Source organism: Macrosteles quadrilineatus, unplaced genomic scaffold, assembly GCF_028750875.1.
Source record: "Macrosteles quadrilineatus isolate MER2022 unplaced genomic scaffold, UCM_ALF_1.0 Scaffold_3__2_contigs__length_128488019, whole genome shotgun sequence".
Classification (NCBI taxonomy): Eukaryota; Metazoa; Arthropoda; class Insecta; order Hemiptera; family Cicadellidae; genus Macrosteles; species Macrosteles quadrilineatus.
Genome location: NW_026542596.1, coordinates 107,398,676 through 107,421,168, shown reverse-complemented (window position 1 = coordinate 107,421,168; position 22,493 = coordinate 107,398,676). Strand labels below are relative to the sequence as shown.

At 31.9% G+C, this 22,493-nt stretch overlaps 1 protein-coding gene across 1 annotated transcript in view; it reads left to right on the top strand.

Moving 5' to 3' along the window:
• The first annotated feature begins 4,638 nt into the window (after nucleotides 1-4,638).
• Nucleotides 4,639-22,493, top strand: part of LOC128990767 (inhibin beta chain-like) — a 172,334-nt gene continuing 154,479 nt past the window's right edge. Inside the window, exon 1 of the mRNA XM_054413333.1 lies at nucleotides 4,639-4,838. Coding sequence (XP_054269308.1) covers nucleotides 4,652-4,838 — 187 coding nt within the window. The 5' untranslated portion in view covers nucleotides 4,639-4,651. The remainder of the gene's footprint in view (nucleotides 4,839-22,493) is intronic.

Below are 22,493 nucleotides of genomic sequence, written 5' to 3'. Positions count from 1 at the left end.
GGAAGGGAGGGAAACAGGTCCGCGACGTAGGATGTGGTAAAGGAAGTAGTCAAGGCGAGCTGTCCGGAGTGTGGGAACTGTTTATGACGATTAGATTAATGTATCTGCAATCTTTAAATGCAATGGGAAGGGAGGGAAACATGTTTGCGACGTAGGAAGTGGTGAAGGAAGTAGTAAAGGCGATTAGTATGGAGTGTGGGAACTGTTTATGACGATTAGATTAACGTATCTGCAATTCTGAAATGCTATGGGAAGGGAGAAAAACAGGTCCGCTACGTTGGAAGTGGTGAAGGAAGTAGTCAAGGCGAGCTGTCCGGAGTGTGGGAACTGTTAATAACGATTAGATTAAGGTATCTACAATCTTAAAGTGCTATGGGAATGGAGGGAAACAGGTCCATGACGTAGGAAATGGTGTAGGACGTTGTAAAGGCGAGCCGTGTGGAGTTTGGGAACAGATTTATGTATCTCCGATACTAAGACTGCTTTCAGAGTGAACTAATGATTTTCTCCGAGCAAAGCTCGGTCCCCAGGTACTAAGCTTTTATAAGTTTCGGTGGAATTCCAATTTATTATGGATGGAAATTTTAACCTGGCAATCCATGAAATTTATTTTACAATCGATGGTAAAAATCACCCGTTCATATTAGACTATACTTGCGCAAACATTGTTTTTAAGGTTTGTTTTGATTCAAACAGCTGGTTGGAAATCTTTATTTAAATTTTAATTTACATAAAATAAGTATAAAATTATGAAATATAGATTTCACTTTCAAACCAAAATTTCCTAAAAATTGCTTCTTTACTTATGGAATTAAGTTTAGGCAGGAGAGAGCCAAGTAAAATAATTAAATCAATAATTGGTGTGAACTATATACACCTATCCTGAGTCATCTTCAGTGTAATTTTTGCTCAATATAACAACTGATGTTATTAGCGGGCTAAACAGATTATAATGATTTTTAAATAAATACTTTAATTTGATAGTTCAAAGAGCAGAGGTTAAGAGGTACAGGTTCTGTTCCCAAGATTCTTAAGTTGATTATGAGAATACTGTACAGTAGTTTTATTGGTATATTTTTATGGAAACAGAAGGATCATTGAGATATATGAATGTTTTGTTATTATTTTGGTACCGGTAGCTATTTGTTAACAAATCTGAACTGATCAACACGTCATTTCTTAATTAAAAATGTTAATTCAAACGTGACGTGTGAACAGATTGGTTTATTTTTAAACTTATAGGTGACTATTTACACTATTATTTGTTTTTTTTAATTTACGAACTGAATTTTAATTATACTACAATTTTTTCCAGGTAACTACTACTTATATTTCTTTTACTATTTACTTAGGCCTAATTTACTAAACATACTTGAAGCCTACCCTTTGTATGCTATTGTAAAATATAAAGCCTTTTTGAACTGTATTTCATCAGTGATTTCGATTAGTTTCGTGTTAATTATTGTAAATGCAATGAACTAACGAACGAGTAAATATAAGAACTGGTACGTATTATATTGTTGATTTCTTATCATACTTTTTCATTTCTTATTATTACTTATTATTCTTAATATTATAATGTGTACAGTGTCATACAAATTGATAAAATTTGTGCTCCGATTTACGATAATAGGGAATGGCTTTTCAACATAATGTAATAGAAGTTTTCCGTCGTTTTATTTTTGATTGCTGTGATATTTACATAATGAGATGCAGGTAATGATTCCTGAAAAAGTTTCAGTAGGTAGGGTACTATATAAGCCTATATATTTTATGTGTAATCAATTACGTTTTATACAGTACCCTATGTTGTGCAATTCCTTTTTACCCATCATTTTTTCATAATATGTAAGTTTTTTCAACTAAGTAAACTTTTAAGTAAGCGTAAAATAAGAAAATTTAATCGTATGTTATAGTATTTTCATACATGCATCAGCGTCTACTTTTTACTAGGAAGCCATATAAGTTGGTAAAGCTTGAAAGAAAGATATTTTTTTTCAAACTAAGAGGTCCGATGAAATTATTTCCTGACATCAAAGTTAAATATGTAACTATTTTATACAACAGATTTAAACATCAATATTTTCTCTTCAGTGTCAGCCGTTGCAAAGCACGGGTACAGCAGCTAGTAAATAATATATGATAATATTTAGTAACCACTTGAGTGAAATATAATTCAACTAGACGGACATTGTAAATCAATATAAATAATATAATAAAATTAGTAAGATTATAATATAGCTATTTGAGAATTGATCAATTGAATACACTAACAAAATCTGTCAAATTTTACATTGCAATAACTTATTCTTAAAGACAGTTCAGAAAAAGATTAAAAGGAAGTAGGGTTGGTGTTGGTTGTTATTTGTGAACAAAGTTGTAACAAAGTTTCCATGATCTCAGCATAATGTGAACAAGGGTAATAACATCTTTGATATTCTGGTCATTGATCTTCGCTCGTGGTATACTCTTTGTATTTGTTTTAATAAATATATATATATGTATAATAAGTCTAATTTCGTCTTGCACTAATTAAAAATTTTCATAATTCTTGTTTTATCTAGACTATAGTTTTAAATAAACGCAAAATAATGATTTTGTCTTAGCCACTATTTTGCCAATTAATTCATGATACAAAATAGCTTATAATGCCCATTTTGTAAGTAGTAAGTTTTGAGGAAATAAAAGACATAATTTTTTATTTTAAAGTTTAAAATTATTTTAAAACATTTCAAAAATGAATACTAAATTTAATTCTCAACATGTTAAATTATTTCAACAAATGCCTAGAAACATATAGTAATGAATACAGTACACATTTTAAATTTAAATAGTATTTTAAGACCCTTTAAACTCTTTAAAGTAGTTTATGTATTTTTTTTATTGATGTTATTAGTTTGATTAATTATTCATGTAACGATTAACTTTTTGTAATTAAAGCTAACGAGAATACTTACAGAATTTCGTGTTTTTACGTTATAACGACGCCTTTTGGTTGAACAGTATGATGATGGCACAGTGATGCTGAAACGGCAGTAACATTGGTATACAGGAGCAGGCTGACGAAGGTAATATTTCAATTTAGATATAGAACCAGCTCAGAGGCTAGAAAATATGGATTATTATAACTGTCGGTCGGGTAATGAATTTATAAGATGAGTGGTAGGCACATATTTTACAAAAATCGGCAACTACCTTTTGACCTAGCCTAGCCTTACCTAACCTTTGTTCGGTTTTGTATTAAATTAAAGCTCAAGTGACCATTTTACTGGTTTATCTTCCAAGAGTTGTTATAATGATATATAACTATTTTAGACTGTTAGTATATTACCGGTATTTGATTTGTTATGGTTGATTACTAAAACATTTGTAAATTTTCTTCATAGCGATTTTAAAAATGTCTGAATGCTTTATCGTAATTATATTCATGTAAGAAAGTTTCTAAACCCATGTCGTTAGAATGCAATTGTTTTCGGCGTCAACTGCGTCTTCTGTAGGGTATTTTTAAAGTGTGTAAGTATCACCGAGCTATAATGGTTATTGTTTTCATTGATTTCCATGTCATCAAACTTTATAAGGTTAAGTGGTGGGAGTAAACCTATGATAATTCACGGGGAAAATCACAAAAGTTACAATAACCTTGAACCCTACTTTTTACAGGAATATGGGGGTTGTCCATTTTGTTTGGAATCATAAGGACCACAACATACTAAATTTTAATAAAAATAGATCTAGCAGGTTGAAAAGAAAATTTAAGTTTCCGTTATTTTATAGGTCTTCAATGGGAAAATCACCATTAAAAATCCAAATGTCACAAAAAAGAGAAAACACATGGAGATACCATGGATTAGTAACGAAGGGAGTTCCAGACCTTTTGAACACATTGTATGTTAAATAATGTATTATATTAGTTTCTTTTTTTCATAACGACAAACATATTCCAATGTACACAGTAACTTTTGATTAATAAGTTGCCTGTACATCTGTAGGTCAACGAAACAATCGGTGGTTAGTTCATAAGTTCAATATTAAGATTTCAGGCTTTTAAAACATTACGTATATATTTTTTGTCCTAGGACGCTAGAAACGAGCCCGGGATTGTTTTTCATATTATTTCAGGCTAGACCTAGGTGTTGCGGCATTATCACTTAAATAAAATCCATTGGTGACTTGGCGGGATTTGAACCCGGGACCTCAGGGACTAACCACTACAACAGCATGACGGGAAGCAAGCTGTTGTAGTGGTATATTTAACATATATTTTATTTGAAAGCGATAGCAAAACATTTATTATAAAAATTTGACGTAAGTATAATAAATAAACTGTCTCACTCCAAAACCTGTACGTAGAAGTAGTTTTTTAATCGTCGAGGAGTTACTAGAATATTTTTGTGAACGCGTTGACAATAGTTCATTTTTATCAGCAACACATCTATTGCCGTGTAAAAGCCATCGATCTCTATTAATACGGTAAAAGCCCCATGAGTAGCCCCCACTGGGTGGAGGGGGGCGCTCACAGGTGATACCGCAACAATCCCAGCAACAATGGTGGGGCGCGTGCGCGTGCGAGCGAGGCGCTCTTCAGTCGGACCATGCACAGTGCCCGTCGAACCGCCGACCCCCCAGCATGACAGAGACACTGTCGTAAGCCATGTGGGATTGTGTGCTCGTGATGTGTTGGGTAGCTATCGGCATAGAGGCGGGAGTACCGGCGACCACCGGGGTAGATCACCACCACCATCACCATCACCACACATTGGTCTCGGGTCCACAGCTAGAGCGAGCACCCCTCAGCAGCGCCGCCGTCACGGACGATAGGAGGTCTGCTTCTATCAAAGGTAAGACAAGCACCTATATTGAGTGTACAGGTAACATAACCAAGAGTCTAAAGTAGTATGCGATCACATGTAGTTTAACATGTCGGGATAGTGCGGAGAAGTACATTAGTATCTTGAGTGAAGAGGTAAAATTATGTAGGGGTGGATATAAAGTCGGATCAAAATTAGGACCGAGTTCTGAAGAAGAATGGGATACGTATTACTAGTGGAATCAGATTTTGGTAGTACCATTGACTATTGGATACAGAACAGTTGCTATAGCTCATAATAAGTCATTCCATCAGTTTGACTTGGTAAAAACCATCATGTAATCGGCAGAAATCAGTAATTTAGATCAGCGCAATGTGTAGGTGGCTCACATCAACTAAGACAAATTGTATTAAAAACTTGGCTACAACTTTAACATAGGGATGGATTGTCTAGTTGTTGTATTAATAGTCAAAGGTAGTACGTAGAGAACTATATATGAACTACGTGTGAAATGAGAATTCATCCCAAACTTGCATTAAATTAATTGCATTCTATGTAACTCACATTGGAATTTAATATAAACATTCATGAGTTTTATAAACAAATAAAAAACCTATTATAACATTTAACCCACTACGAAAGGTTATTAGATCGTACCTTAGCTGGGAGTTGAAATCAAAGATGAAACTGTGAATTTATCTAAATACTATATTTACTAAGTTATCTATTACTAAAGCATTATCTATTCGGCGTGAACAGCTAAGACTAGGCCTAACCGATTATCTAGTATTTTGTTTGTTTAACTGATAAGCTGTGCATTTGGAAATAATACGTGAATGAAACTATCCTAAACATTTAAGTATTAATCGAACAATTAATCCGTACCTTAGCTATTCGGAATGTACACCAAAGATTAATGCATTTATGTAGTAAAACCTGTATTGCCAGAGCGATAAGGTAGTTAATTAATGTGGACTATAAATTAATACTATTTTTAGCTTGAAATAGTAAGAATAATATACATACGATTTTAACCATATAAGGAAAGAAAAATGGTTAAGTCCTTAAATCTTTCATTGATGATTGATTAATCGATAATCAAAAATCAAACCTATTACGTATATTCTGTATTGCTTAGGCAAAGAAATTAAAATCTGGCGTAGCTAATGATATGCAAGCAATATGTATACTATATGAGATCGTGAAAAAAATTGACACATTTAACCCAAATGCCATTAAACGAATAGTTACGCGTTTGTACGGTTGAAGTGAGGACTACAGTCCAAATCGGTTACAGTACAATCCGCTTATGGCTGAATTAAATTATTTATGGAATTATATTCAAAAGATTTGCTAACGGAAAAGTTCATTTAAAACATATTCTTAATGTATTCATAAATATACAAAAGAGTATTTGGAGGTTAGTTTCTTAGTTATTCAAGAAAAGTATCAAAGACCAACCAATTTACATAGCATTGTAAGTCTTTCTTGATCAATGGGATAGCTTAAGTGAGTCATGGTAATTAACATTGTAATCAAAGGGTGTAATAATGTATCGTAATAATTTAACTAATAAATGAATAAGAATAGTTTATTACCATTGACCATGTCCAGAAGGAATAGGCATTGTCAAGCTACATCAGAATAAAAACAAGTATAAATACATATATATACATAAACCAAGAGTCATTGAGTTCTAAAATCTAAATGAAAACTAAAACTAGCTTAGCTATAATTAAAAAGAATTAACAGTTCCATTAACCTCTATTTCGTGGTCCATAAAGTTCTCCGATTAAAGTTCATCGGAGTTATTACCCTTGGTAATTCAAAGTGTTTAAAGTAAAATTTGTACGAAAGTGACGCCAAATTATTTCACAATCAATCAATGATCTCAGACATACAACAGTGAACATACAATTTTACTTATCATGCATAACACTTTTAGTCACTTCTTTCAATTGGCTAAAAAAACATTTTCGAAGTATACAGTAGTTCGAGTAGTCACTTTTAATAGTAGATAAGAAGACTACGATAATTATTACGAATATTAAACCTATATATAAACAAGCTATGCATTGGTAAATATTGACTCATCACTAAATATAGCCCGCTAATAAATAGATCCTATACTCTAATTCGAGCTATGTCTGAATGTCTGTAATACAGGGTAGAATGAGGTTAGTGTTAAACAATTTTTTGTGTTAAATTACTTAGTATTTTTTTACAAAATAGCACCAATTTAGATTTCCTTATCCTCACAGGTAGGAAATAACAGACAAATTAAGATTTTTTCAAAATATTTGTATTTGTTGACATAAATTGGCCATAAGTGTACTAAATATTGTTTTATTTCTAATTTATTGTCATTTTTTGAATAATCGTTGAATTTCCAATATTACCAATATTAATAGTAGCCTACATAGTAATTTAAATAAAAAATCTGATTTTTCAGTCCTTATACTGCAACGAACATTTTGAATATGTGATTTTTGAGGAAATTGTAATCACTTTTGTCAAAGTTGTTTTATACTACATTGGACTGTAGAGTGTCAGCGATTAATAAAAAAACTTTTCAGTTAGTAACCTTAAAAATAATGTATGTAAACCTACTGTTTCTTTTAATTTGTATTCTTAAATTAAAGAATTTCTCTCGAAAACACGGAATGGCCAAAATCATATCCCTTTAAAATAACACGTATTTGCTCAAATAAAACGGCAACAGCAATAGCTGTATCAAAAATTATGTTTGAATAAGGTTTATTGTAATCCTTGTGAGATTTTTTGTAAGAATATTAAAGGTTTATTAGGATTAACTTCCATATACACGTATAGTTTGTGATAAAACTTCAAACTAGTGTTTAAAGTTAACAACGTTAAATTTGTTTAAAAGACTTTGAGTTACTTTAAAATTATATGGGCTAATGCCCATATAATTTTCATAACAATTTAAATTCTTGATAATTCAAGAATTGAAATTTTTTCATTCTAAACCTTTCAAACATTTGTCGAAACAACCTTGGTAAGTTTGGCTAAAATATGTTCAGCAGTTTTTAAATTATAGTGTTAGAAAGTTTGCATTGAATACAATCCTAAAGAGCTTCGCTTCGCTCCACTCAATAAAAAAACCTATTCAAAACTTTTTGTACAGCTGTTGCCATATTATCTAAGCAAATACATGTTTTTATACAGGGAAATAAATTCTAGCCGTTCCGTGTTTTTCTAGAGAAACTCTTAAATTAAAGATTAACAAATCAAAGAAACAGTAAGTTTATACATAATTTTAAAGGTTGTTAGTTTAAGAAGTTTTTAGTAATACTTGAAGCTATCTACAGTCCAGTATGTCGTAGAAAACTTACGTAAAAGTTATTGCATTTTTTTTTCAAAATCACAAATTCAAACTTCCATTTCAGAATAAGGGCTTATGCAGATGTTCTATCTCAATGACTCTATACTATTGGGAATTTACGGAGGATTCAAAAAATTAAAATACATTTGAAATAAATACAATGGTTAGTGCACTAATGGCAATATTTTGAAATCAAATACAAATATTACGAAAAATATTAATTTGTCTGCTATTGTAAGGGTATGGGAACCCAAATCGGTACCATTTTGTCCCTAAATACTTGCCAGGTTAAAATTACCATCATAATAAATTGAAATTCTACTGAAACTTAAATAATCAAAGGCAAAATTAGTTGATAATAAACTGTGAGTTTCGTCTATATTGCTTAAAATCGAAATAAACTATACCGAGCCATGGCTCGACCCTCCGGTGCCATACTTACAATATGTTGTATTTAGTGCTAATAACTGAAACATCCATTTAATATTCAACAGTTAAAGTTTAAAATATGTTTAACAATGAAAATTCTTGTTTATTACTTCTGTATTTAAAACCTCCTTTTCCTTCATTCATTTACTCATTCGGTTAGGAAAAAAAACATTATGTATACACGTTTTTTACTACTTACTTACATATTTTACGGAAATTGAATTTCATGGTAGTATAGTTTAAGATCTATCGGTAACCAAGCAATTATTTGTACAAAATACATTTCCGTAAATGTGTAACAGCCATTGGTATCAGAATGCAAAGACACACCGCGAAAAGTTGTACTCAACTGAAGAGTTAGATCAGGTATCAAATAGGTACCAAATGCAAATTTCAATCAAACATTTTATCGAATTTTAAAAAGTAAATATGAATAAGATTGAGATAAAACTTAACCGCAGGGCAGACGTCTAGTCAGGCTCGGCGTCTCCTCTTACTCATTGATTTTATGGCCATTTCAATGCGGCTTTTTGCCCTCTGCCTCTACTACTCACTGCAACTCATTACATCACACTTGAATGATTTTTTGGTCGGCGAACAGTGTTTATTAATAGTACAAAATAATATTATTATCAAACGTAAATTAAAATACCCCCGCCGCAGCAAACCTGCGGACTAAGCGAATTTCCATTAGCCTGATTGGATTTACACTAAAATGTCTCCTTAAAAATATCACATTTATTCCCTATTTAAATTGCATTAGTTTAACGAGTACTTAGGTTTGCTGCAACAGGGAGAGTAAAAAGGTTTTTTTTTTGTAAAATGTTAATAGTTTAGTATGAAATGAATGCATTTTCCAATTTTTTTCAAAATATGTTCATAAACAAGCAAACTACTAACAGTTTATTTATTCTCCATAAGAATAACATAAGAATTTTAAATTTACAGTTTTTGGAATTTTCTCCTTAACCATTAGGCGCATAATAACGCTTCAATATACTAAATTATTTGTTTTTTTAAGCTCTACAAATTGTTTTGGAAAGAAATTGCTAAATTTTAAGTTTTTAGGGTCAAAGTGGGAAAACCCAATTTTTACCCCATAAAACCCCCCTGTTCACATATTCCTGTGTATAGACCCCTGTTCCCATATCCAATCACGCTGGTTCGCGAACTCGTTCAAATAAACGTAGGTTTACACGTTTGTACCAAATTTCATCAAAATCGGATGATTTTTGCTCGAGTTATCGCGCTAACGGACACATATATGAATTTGAACGGATGGTGTTTTTGGTCTCTAGGGACCTCAAAATGAAAAAGTAAATCGGTCCCGGGTCCATGTCTTACCATGAGTACTACGGTAATATCTTATTCCCTATATGGGAAATTCGCCAATACATTGATAGTTAGTTTTTGATATTTCGTGGGTAGGAAAAGCAAATGGGTACATTATAGATTGTGAATAACAGTATATCTCGCTTTTGGTTGGATTAAACATAATTCGGCCCCTTTAACTTAATTTTCAAATGGAATATCATACTTGATGTTATTAGTGACCCCTGAAACTGTGGAGAGTTTTCAAAGACACGCATTTACACAAACTAAATCATTATTGATTACGGACGCCTGGTGTTGCTGTTATGAGTCAAGACTGAAAATTAACTATTAGGTTACAAAATTTGGTCTATCTATCTATCTTACAAAAAAAGAAGAGGTAGTGTCTGTCTGTGTGTTTGTATGAGCTAAACCCAAAACCACTGAACCACCTGGGCTAAATTTTGACAACAATAAAGCTACCGCTCTGAGGATGCCTAGAACTATTTCCGCTTCGATATTGACCTAGGGCTCTGCTCCCTGGGCTTTCAAAGCTCCTAGATGAGAGTTTTGAAAGTGCATTGATTTGCATACATGGCAACAAAGAGCAAGAGCTTCAATGTTTAAATGTAAACATACAGAACTGTCAAATTCACTTGTTTTCACAATTCCACGTAGTTGGTTAAAAAAAACCCTGATGCCTGAAAGAATATTTCATATAGAATAAGTTATTGATACAAGAAATTATTCATTGATGATATAAGTTAGATTATATCATCATTGCCGTATCAGACTCTGCTTTTATTCTGAGTTTTATGAGAATTATTTTGTAGATATATTTTTGTGGAAACAGTAATAAAATACCGCCACAGCAGCAAACCTGCAGATTAAGTGAATTACCATTTACCTGATCTTTTAGCAAATTTCCCATATAGGGAATAAGCAATTTCACTAATATGTTTCCTTATAAAATGTTAGAAAATTACACTATTGACAGGATTAGAACTACCTGTATTGTGATAGTTTTTCGTTTCCAGTAAAAACTAAAATTTGCATATTGACCCGTTGCAAGGCACGGGCATAGTGGCTAGTTTATTATAAACCAACATGATTATCTTATATAGCTATACAATTCCTTAATATAAATGCAAAATAATATCTATCCATCAACTGATCAAGAAGATGGGTGTGAGTATAAAACCCCAAAGTATAAGTAAAAATAGCAATTTATAAGTATACAAGAAGGTGTTGGTTTGTATATTTGGCAGAGATAAACTCAGACACCGCTGGACCGATGGCCACAAAACTTGGTACACACATGGAGAAGGATTTAACACCATAAAGTTCGTTAAAGAATAATTTTTTTTTATTTGTTTACTAACAAAACATAAAGAAGGTTTGTATCTTAGTAGCGTGTGGTTAATAAATTAGACTTTTGCATATATTTTAAATGCAATACACTATATAAAATGCTGGTTTTACAAAAGAATTGCTCGAGGGAAGTGTGGGCCAAACAGCTAGTACAATATAATATTATTACATTGGAGTTTTAATTTTGAACATTCGAATTTTACATAAAAATGTAACAACTAATCGTTATACTTGGTGGGTAGCATATCAATTAAGTGTTACAACAAACCAACCATGTTCGAAACAATTCCAATGCTACCCACTCAAAGTTTATTTATAATACAAAAGAATAAAGTATTGAACTGGAATAGAAACCTTCGCCAAACCAAGAATATATCGGCCTAGCAATATCCAAATCCAGAAATAATATCCTTTAGTTTATGGCATATGAATTTTAAGTCTCGAAAATTGGCAACAGCCAAGTAGGCCTACTTGTTTTTTGTATAGATTTTAGCTTTTGCTTGGTAATTAAATCTTACTATGTTTCAACGATTAATATTTTATAGAATTATTAAAAGTTTAACTGTTCCAAAGGCCCCTATGCTCATAATTTGTATAGTAATTTTATCTTAATAAGTTTTTTATACTAATAACTTTCTATACATATCGTAGTATCAAGTACAAAATAAGACCATAACGTAATTAGTACTAAAATGCAAAGGTAAATATAATAGATAACCGGAATAGAGTGATCCTTTCAACAATGATGTTTACAATATAATTTAAAAATGTACAGATCATTATTTTTGCTGGTTTAGTTTTCTTGAAATTTGCATGTATGGTTACTATCTTCTCAAGAAGACGAAGTAACCATAAAACGAATTTTTAGTAATGTATTAAGTAAAGCTGGTAATTTGTAGTTTTGGTGTGTGTTGAATTAATAAACAAAATTGCTTTCATAACGTATGAGATTATGAAAAATTATAAGAAATTTCTTTGAGAAGAAAAAATTGAACTAAACTAAATTGAATAAAAAAATTAAAAAACAAAATCACTAACTTATCAAGGTTTTCCAATCAGTAACTATCTGAATACCGAGAACACGACTCCATTCCTTACCATTCCCAAAATATATAAAGGAATAGTTTTACTTTTAAATACGTGATGTTAGAAGGCAAAGGTCGTATTGAGAATACTAAATATTGTGTGATCATTGTGTTGATAATGCCCACTATTAATTCAACAGTAAATAAATATTGTAATTGCCTAGATCCTATATTACAAGTATTTAAGTCTATATATTTTTTAAAATCATTAAAAACTCAACATAACTTGATTAACTAGTTCTTAGTAACATCTTGAAGATTAGTAGCGCGGTCGCACAACAAATAAAAAACGTTTATAGGGTAAAAAAGTATAGGTGCATAATTTACTTAACTTATAATCAAAAATCCTTCCCTCCTTCACATAAATTTATATTTAGTTTAAACGTGTTTTTGAAAACGTTGTATCGAGTTTTCGGATTAATTGTTCTAAAACAACAATCTAATATTTAAAAAATCTAAGTTGAAGGATTCCTAAACTGTATACACAAACTCGTGAAATGGTGATGTCTGTGTGACCATCGTAAAAAAGACTAAAGTAGATGTTACGTTGTCAGCACTGGCTGTTGTCACCAACTTCCACTCATCCCCAGATAGCAGCGGGCTCGTCGATTGCTCAGGCTTTTAATTTACCTACATTAAGACTGCATTCGAAACTAAAGTCAAATGTAAAATAATTTAAAACGTTATCGTTAACATACACACAAGTGACGAAATTAGTTAAATCTGTTCAAAATAAGACAATTATTGAAGACAAATTGTTTAAGGCAACATAATTTTGTTTAACCCTTTTTCTGGACTAGTTAAAGTGGGGGTCAGGTCTAAACGAACGATTCCGTTTCCCTTGCGCCGAGCAGGCTACCTGGCTACGGAGAAAATTCAAAAAAATTGTAAAGTAAACTGATGTAGCTTGCTTGTTTAAGAACATACTTTAATCGAATTTGGAAAATGCATTTATTTATAACTAAAATAAACATTTTACAAAAGAACTTTTACCCTCCCTGTTGCAGCAAACCTAAGTACGTGCAATCTTTCCTTCGTTAGCGTCTGTACATCTATATAATTAATACGCTACATGAAACTTTGTCGGTTGAACTCCTCCGCCATTTCTTAACAGATTTTATCCATTGACGTCTCATTGGAAAGAGCGTGTCGCGTAGATTTGCAAACTGGCCTTACATTTTTGAAAAAGTCCCTTGGGCTCTGCCCCAGTGGCTTTGAAAGTTCCCATGTAATCCTTATGGAGAACATAATTGTTTACATTTTGATCAGCTGTATAATTTAATTGCTGTTATTTTTCAATTCAATGAAACGCATTGAGTACATTTATTTAGGGTCTGACTTAGGGGAGGTACGAATGAGGCATTTAGTTCAAAATTCCTCCGTGAACAGCGCTGTAGTAGAGAGCACTTTGGCAATGAAGGTTTACTAATCGCAAAAATAGTTCTGTTCATAAAATAAAATTATAAATGTCTCAAATTCAATTTTATTATTTTTTAATTATAAAATTAAACTATCATAACCTAACCGAACTAACCAAACTTGCTGATAAAGAAATAATATAACACAAGTTTAATACCCCCGCTGCAGCAAACCTGCAGACTAAGCGAATTTCCTTTTGACTGATTTGATTTACACTGAAATGTCTAGTATGCATTATTTCAGTCAAGGGAAAGGCATAAGAGGAGGGTTAACTTTTAAGGGAAATTCCTTCTTAGTTTGAAAGGATTATGAACTTTTGCGTAGTGACAGTTTGACCGGAGTCAGTCAACTTAGCTTTGATTGAGTAGATGCTCAAGTGAGCTACAAACAATCTTGGACCCTATTTAGGGTTCTCATTAACATATAATAATGTTCTTTTTAGCGTGGTTTTTGTGGTAACGAACCTAAAGGGCTTATATGAGTTAAACAACTCTAAAGGATACAACTCTAAAGGAACTCTAGGAGTTCTACGTCCCTTGGTAAAGAACCGTATCAAAACTTATATAAATATAAAAGCTAAAGAACTCATGCCATGCGGTACTTACTTTTGAGTTGTTCTTGTTTAGACTTCTTATAGTGAATATTCTATTTTTATCTACGGGTTTATTTATCGTAGAAAGCACAGACTAAGTATGTTTGTTTGAGTCTTATTGACACTAAAATTTGGGAGAAAAATATTCGTTTGTTTTGATTAATTTAATTAATATCTTTTAGGTGATCGAATAACGTAAATAAACATTTCAAATTCAAATTAGCTGCAAACTGATCAAATAGATCGTTTTACGAAAAACAACAAAAAATTGGTGATTCATATACTTTCCTAGCGTAGTGGGTAAAAAAAGCTTTAAAATGACACCTAATTTATAACAATTTGTGAAGAATTAAGGAAGTTATAGTGTACCGACAAAAAGGTACTTTAGAAATTATAATATATATAAATACTTGTTGATGATGACATAAAAGATATAAAATATTTCCCTTGGCAGCCTTATCAAACTGTTTAAGGTTCATCCTGAGCTAAAATAGTAGTTGCAAAATACAATAAGTAAAATAAATTGCACTTGACTACCTGGTTTTTACCAACACCATCACTGCCAAGTGTAGACCTACCTTTATACAGTCTTGTATTGACCCTGTGTACGGCTGCGTGACTCTGATCCATAAATTTCCATAACTTCTAGTTTCCTTTGCAACCTGTTTACGTTTACGCCCCCGCCAACGACATCGTCCATCTTTCATTAACTTCTATTCAGTTAGGTTCGGTCGCGTTTACAATAATCCAAGTTTTATTGACGAATAAGTGAATATTTATTTACGTAGTTCAATCTTCTATTTATTCCTCTCGTTGAGTGTTGTGGACTGTGTTGTCAATGAATTATTTTAGCATTATGTTGGTAAATGGCACTATTTCTGTGCCTGGAATATTTGCTTTCAAAACGTTTCGTTTGGCTTGAACGATTATTATTTTATTTTCAAAGACGCGGCCTCTTCTACGCTTGCATTTTCCGACCCACATGAACATAGCCTGTGCGTGGAACGTACTAAGCTAAGCGAGGTGTGAGTCCGTAGAATACAAGATTGAACCGTCCTGATCACTTTTAAGTGGCGACTATGGGAAACGAACCCGAGGCATCGCTGCTTTGGTTCCTGAGTGAGCTGGTCTAGTGGTTAGAACGCAGAACTCCTGTTCCGGGGGTCCCGGGTTCAAATCCTGCCAAATCACAAATGGATTTTATCTAAGTGATAATGCTGCAACCCCTAAGTCTAGCCTAAAGTAATGTGAAAACCAATTTCGGGCTCGTGCCTAGCGTAAAAAAAATAAATAAAAAAAAACTATACTTAAAGATTTAAGAATGTCTAAAAAGATGATAATGTTAATGTTTAAATAAATTTTCGTTACATGGAATTAATTTTAACTTTTACTTTCCAATGTATCAAAGTCTGTATTTGCTAAAAATAAATATAAGCATCTTATTAGGAGTTGCTTGGAATTAAAAATAAAACTTTTCAAGTAAAGAAGTATTGCTAATATAATTGGACTTTTAAAGCCTAACTTCAATGTATATTTTTGTCAATAGAGCAAATCTTCTTTAAACATTTTCTTTGTTTGGTAAAGTTTGCACATTGGCATACTATTGGATATTGTCCAAGTATATGAAAAAATAACATTCTGAAGAGTGTTTTTAAAATTATTGTTACACAGCTATTGGTGCAATATATGCTAAATATTGCCTAAATTTAGTATGTTTTTCACTGAAATATAGGACATCAGATGATCGAGGCTCTCACATGTTACTGTTAAAATTACATTTAATCCTTTTGTTTTGCACTCTACACATGTTTAAACATATTTCTTATTTATGCTTCAATCTACATATCTATATATATCTATATTATTAAAATTTATAAAGGACTTTTGTGTCCTTAGTCCATAATTTTATTAATTCTTCACCAACTACTATAAATGAGGTGTAATTTAAAAGCTTGTTTACCCACTAAAAAGGAAATATATAAAAATACTTTAACTTATTGTTCAGTCCTGTTTTTACAAAAAATATATATTATATTATCCGCCAGTAATTTAAAAAGGTTATTTCACAGTGGTGTAACGAGAAAGTTTATTTACGTTATTGAATCAGCTGAAAAATTAAACATTTTAACATTAACATTAAATGGATTAAAACAAACAAAAATTTACTTCTGAAATCCGAGTAATTTGTGTTTACTTCATCCATGACTAGTGGCGACCAACATACTAAGTCTATGATTTCTATGATAAATAAACCCGGAGATGAAACGAGATTCACTTTAAAGAAGTCCAAACAAGAACAACTCAAAGGTAAATATGCATGGATTCATTAGCTTTTATATTTCTTCATCTACGACACAGCCTTTATTTTGACATCCTTAACAACCATTCCATGTATATTTAAGAATCTCATCTTCAAACGTCACCACTTTTTTTTTATTTATTACAGGTTTCAATGAATGGTTATGTTGTGTCGAATTTGCTAACGACAGGAAGCGGTTTAGTTCACTTTGATTCAGTTCCTTATTAGAAACTTAAAACTATTGACTATGGTCAATGTTAGAACGCTCCGTTGTATCCTTTAGAGTTTTTGAACTCATTCAGCCTTTAGGTTCGCCACCTCATAAACTAATACAAAAAACAAACACCCTATTATTATGGTGATTGGATGTTGTTTGGTTATTAGGGTCCAAGATTGGTTATAGCTCACTTTGGCAACTACACTATAAAAGCGAAGTTGGCTGTCTCCGATCAACGTGTCATACCACGCAATTGTTTGTAATCCTTTTAAACTGACTAAGAAGGAATTTTCCGTAAAATTTACCTTTGCCATGATTTTAAATTAGGCAGATGGACAGAGGTTAACTAAGGAAGGATGTACGTGTCAGACTCCGTTTTTTTTTTACATTCGGTTGTTTTGTGGCTTTTTCAAGGGCGTGCTTTTTCATTGAAAAATATGTCTACGTAAAAACATAGCCATCAACACAAATATCGTTTATTGCCATATTATTACTTCAAACATAGTTGAGAAAGATCCTGTAAACATAAAAAAATTTAAATAACTAAACATTTTATTTTGGAAAAGTTTATTATCTAAAATGTAAACCCACGTTACTGAAGTAAGGACCCATACTTAAATCAAAGATATAAATTCATTTTTATTCTTAAGTTGGCTACAGTATCAACGTGTAAATTGATTATAGGTACGTTTATTCAAAGTCAAAGGTTTTAATCAACTGTAAATTACAGTAGTTTTAGCCCGATACAAATATGAGGTCTAAGTTTTACAACTTAGGGTACATAGCTAAAAGTTCTGCTTTAGGTAGACTACATAGTCAATTATGATTCATAACTGCAAGAAGGCTAACAGTAGTTAAAAGTACCAAAGTAGATAGGCTACATACGAGAGGCCGTTAAGTTAAGTAGGTAGGCTACATAGCTAAAACTTATACTTTAGGTAGACTACATAGTCAATTATGTTTCATAACTGCAAGAAGGCTAACAGTAGTTAAAAGTACCAAAGTAGATAGGCTACATACGAGAGGCCGTTAAGTAGGTAGGCTAGATAGCTAAAACTTCTACTTTAGGTAGACTACATAGTCAATTATGTTTCATAACTGCAGGAAGGTTAGGTACAGTAGTTAAAAGTACCAAAGTAGATAGGCTACATACTAGAGGCCGATAAGTTAAGTAGGTAGGCTACATATTTGGTTTAAAAATTGTAGGTAGGTTATACAGGGTGTCCCGGAATTCTCTACCAATATTTTAGGGCATTGCTCTCGGGTAAGAAACATACCTAAATATCATATTTAAATTGTCCGGAAGTCCTTAGCTACTCACACAGCCGCCATTTTTTTTTATTAATTTTTTTCGAAAGAACGGTTAAACATACGAAATTGAAAATTTGCACAAACATTTATGACAACTAGACAAAGCTACCAAAAAATTTTGAAGATTTTTCAAATTCATAAAACGAAATGGCGGCCGTTTAAAATTTTGTTTCTTAAACAACTCGAAAACCATTGATTTTACAAAAATTTTAAACGGCCACCATTTTGTTTTATGAATTTGAAAAATTTTCATAATTTTTTGGTAGCTTTGTCTAGTTGTCATAAATGTTTGTGCAAAGTTTCCATTCCGTATGTTTAACCATTCTTTCAAAAAAAATTAATAACTGAAAAAAACAAAATGGCAGCTGGGTGAGTAACTAAGGACTTCCGGACGATTTAAATATGATATTTAGGTATGTTTCTTACCCAGGAGCAATGCCCTAAAATATTGGAACCTTCATAATGTAGGTAGTTTTGTTACACTATAGAGGCTACACGGTAGACTACGTCATACAGCTTGTCTAGCCTCCAGACAATTGATTGGTCAATATCGACCTCTGCAGCCAAGGTCGTGACATCCTTTAAAATGTAAATTAGAAGGAAATGAATTTACAGAACTGTTACAGCCCTTACAACACTCTTTAATTCACGCTTTACATGTTGACTGTCACGTAGACAATTTTGTAAGTCAGAAGTTAAAAAAAAATGTTGTACTTGTTATTATTTGTATTAATACATAATTTATCATATTTTTTAAAGTATGTCACATTTTTACATAATTCTTTAAGGTTCATAATAACTTGGTTGTATTATCTATAAAATGTAAAATAATACGTTGTGCATTAAGACCACATCTTCAAGGAAATGATGACTAGTAAATATTTGTCCTTGAGTCCCGAAAGTTAGTTTTCGATTGTTTACCAATGTACGTGAAACGTATTTTGTGAGTTATCCAAACAACACTTCTTATTTGGGGGTAGCGGATTTTTATCCCCCTTGAATTTTATACCCCCTGGGCAAACGTGACGTCACAAACCAGGGGGTAAAATTCCGGCCGCGAACTTTTGAGTTTCGCGACATCAGCTCGATGGATTAAACGCGGAATTAAACATATATTTTCACGGTTGTGAATTTAATCAGAAGACATCAAATTATAAAAACCTAGAATGTACGGCCCGGGATTTTACCCTCGGAATTTTACCCCCCGGATTTTTACCCCCGGATTTTTACCCTCGGAATTTTACCCCCCAGACTTTTACCCCCGGAATTTTACCCCCGGAATTTTACCCCCTGGCCAGATATATAAATTAGTGAAAATTATTAATTATCTTCATTCAGTTTTAATTTAATAGTAAACATTTTATTATTAAGTAGCCTATCTTAATTTATTTGTAACATTAACCTATCGAACGGCTTTTTAATTTTAATTTTGAGATTCGAGTATCAGGATTCGATCTTTGAAGCCAACTGTTGGTTAATATGATCAAAATAAAACAGCGAATTGTGTTTACTTAGTTGAGATTACAAAATAAATAAAAATTGGCTACTAAATAATGAAATGTTTACAATTAATTAAAAACAGAAATAAGAAAATCAATTATTCAATTTCTAAAATCGGACAGGGGGTAAAATTCCAGGGGGTAAAATTCCGGGGGTAAAATTCCGGGGGTAAAATTCCGGGGGGTAAAAATCCGGGGGTAAATTTCCGGGGGTAAAAATCCGGCCCGTACATCTTCAGTTGTCTAAACGCTAGTTATATGGACAGGGGGTAAAATTCCGGTTTTCATCGCTAATCTAATTAATCACGCTCTGACTATTTTCATTAGACTTCCAAATCCGCGGGGGTAAAATTCCGGCCGCGAACAAACTTTTGGCCGCTCAGGTTACTACGTCATAGTGACGTCAGCTTTGCCCAGGGGGTAAAATTCCAGGGGGATAAAATTCCGGCGACCCGTTATTTGAGCTAAAACCACAACCAGGACTTCTAGGTTTTAACTATTCTGATGAAATGATTAAGGGTTTGTTATTTAATTGTATAAAAAAAATAATTGCAGTAAGTTACCAAAAGAAATAACATTAATATATCACTTAAATTACGATGCCAAAATTTATAATCATTTTAGTCACATTGAATTTAGAAAACCATTTTCGAAAGAGAGTCGGGTTTTTTTATATCAGATGACTAAGGTATCTAATTAATACGTACACATGATTTTAGGGAAAACCTTTGAACTAAAGCCAACGTTGTGTGAAATGTTTTTGGATTTAAGTAAATTTTAAATAAGAGTCAAACTCTTGATCTAAAATGACTGTATTTTTTTAAAAAATTAAAAATTTTGTAGAGGATTTCAGGATGTGAAATACCTAAAGAGACTTTTTAACAACTGCAGACAAACATAAAACATTTCTACGTAAAAATCCAGTATTAAAACTCAAGAATGAGATTAACTTTTCTCAATTCATTGGAAAGACTGTGATCCGATTACGCTTGTAAATCTGTCAATATTTCTGGCGGGAAAATGTAGTACGAGATCGATTGTTGGGGCCCATAAAGGCGCGCACGGCGCCGTCGGCAGTAAACTGCAAGGCTGCATAAAACCTTGCACTGTGCAATCCGCACCCTTATATAAACTTTAGGGCACTTACGACATTTATTGCTCTGTTCTATACTCCCGGTTTTGAGTTTCATTAAAGTGAAAATGAACATTAAAAATATACTTTTTTTAAATTATGTTATCACCAAACCATGTGTTTTAAGGTTAGTGTGATTGTTGATTTTCTAGGGGATTATTAAGAGATCTTTAACAGTTTTGTCGTAAATGATGATAATTATTAAGATAGATTTGTTAATAGGTATACATTTTTATGGTTTATTTCACGTTGTCCATGTTCCAAGGCGAGTTTCCATTTGCCTTTTTGGATTTTTACTTAAATATTTCCTTATAATTGTCGGATTTATTCATAATATAAATAACTTTAGGTTTAACGAGGTTTAATGTAATAGGGACAGTAATAAAGTAAAATGTAAAATCTTACTATAAAATAAATAAATTTGACAAGTATGATCAATGTGTGTCCACAAACAAGAAAACTACATTTTGCCTATCCTCCGTAAGAATAACATTGGAATTTGTATTTAAAACGTTTGGAAATTTCGGCGAAGCCAATAACAGTACAAATTAATAGTTTTTTTTAAGCTTAATGGTTAAAAAAATATGGAATTCTATGTATTGAGGTTCAAAAATATATTTTTACCCCATATCCCCCTCCACCATAGTATCTTGTTCCTATTGTCCGATCATGTTGTTTGGCGAACTCGTTCAAATATAGGCCTAAATTTACAGTATATAATATTCTAGCCGTTACCCGTCGGCTTCGCCCAATATAGTTTTGTGTTTTATTAATATTATGGACCTGTTGAATGCTAAAATTGCCTTTTGCATTAATCTACTGTCTAACGGTCCTTTTACCAAGATATTCCCTCTGGAAAAACATACATAATATCTTTCACCAAAATACTATTCCGGTCGTATCTCCTTTTACCCAGAATAATTATAGTTATTACTATATTACTATACTATACCTATTATATTACTATAATATAAGCTCTATATACTATATACCTCTACATATATGTATATATATTATATTATATATTATAATATTATATTATATTATATATTATAATATTATATTATATTATTATATTATATATATATATTATATTATATATTATAATATTATATTATATTATTATATTATATATATATATTATATTATATATATATATATATACTCTATATTATATACCTATATAAGCCCTAATTACTGAATTTGAAGGCTATTCCTTACCTCCATACCCGCGCTTCGCAACAGGAACAGAACGATTATGTTTTGTAGATCTACTATGTGAAAGGTTATTAATTCAGAAATAAATGTCCAACATTTTGATTTCAAACACGTGGTTTATAGTGTCTGTGTCCTGGTCTTACCACTAAGATATTTATGTCCTACGGTAATAGTTTATTATTATGGTAACTTGACTAACAAATTGATGTATCCACAAATTATATAAACTAAAATATATTTATGTTCCCTACTTCACTCTACTATTGCAAATTTAACTTGAAGGTTTTTTTTATGAAAAAATCGTCATCAAGTTGTTGTCTCCACGAACTCTATTATAAATAGAGTAATTAATGTTCCTTAATTCACATTAATTTTGCAAATTTCATCTTAAAAGTTACACTAAGGGACCATGTTTTATCTATGGTAACACGTAACGCAGAAACTTCTAAATTTTTG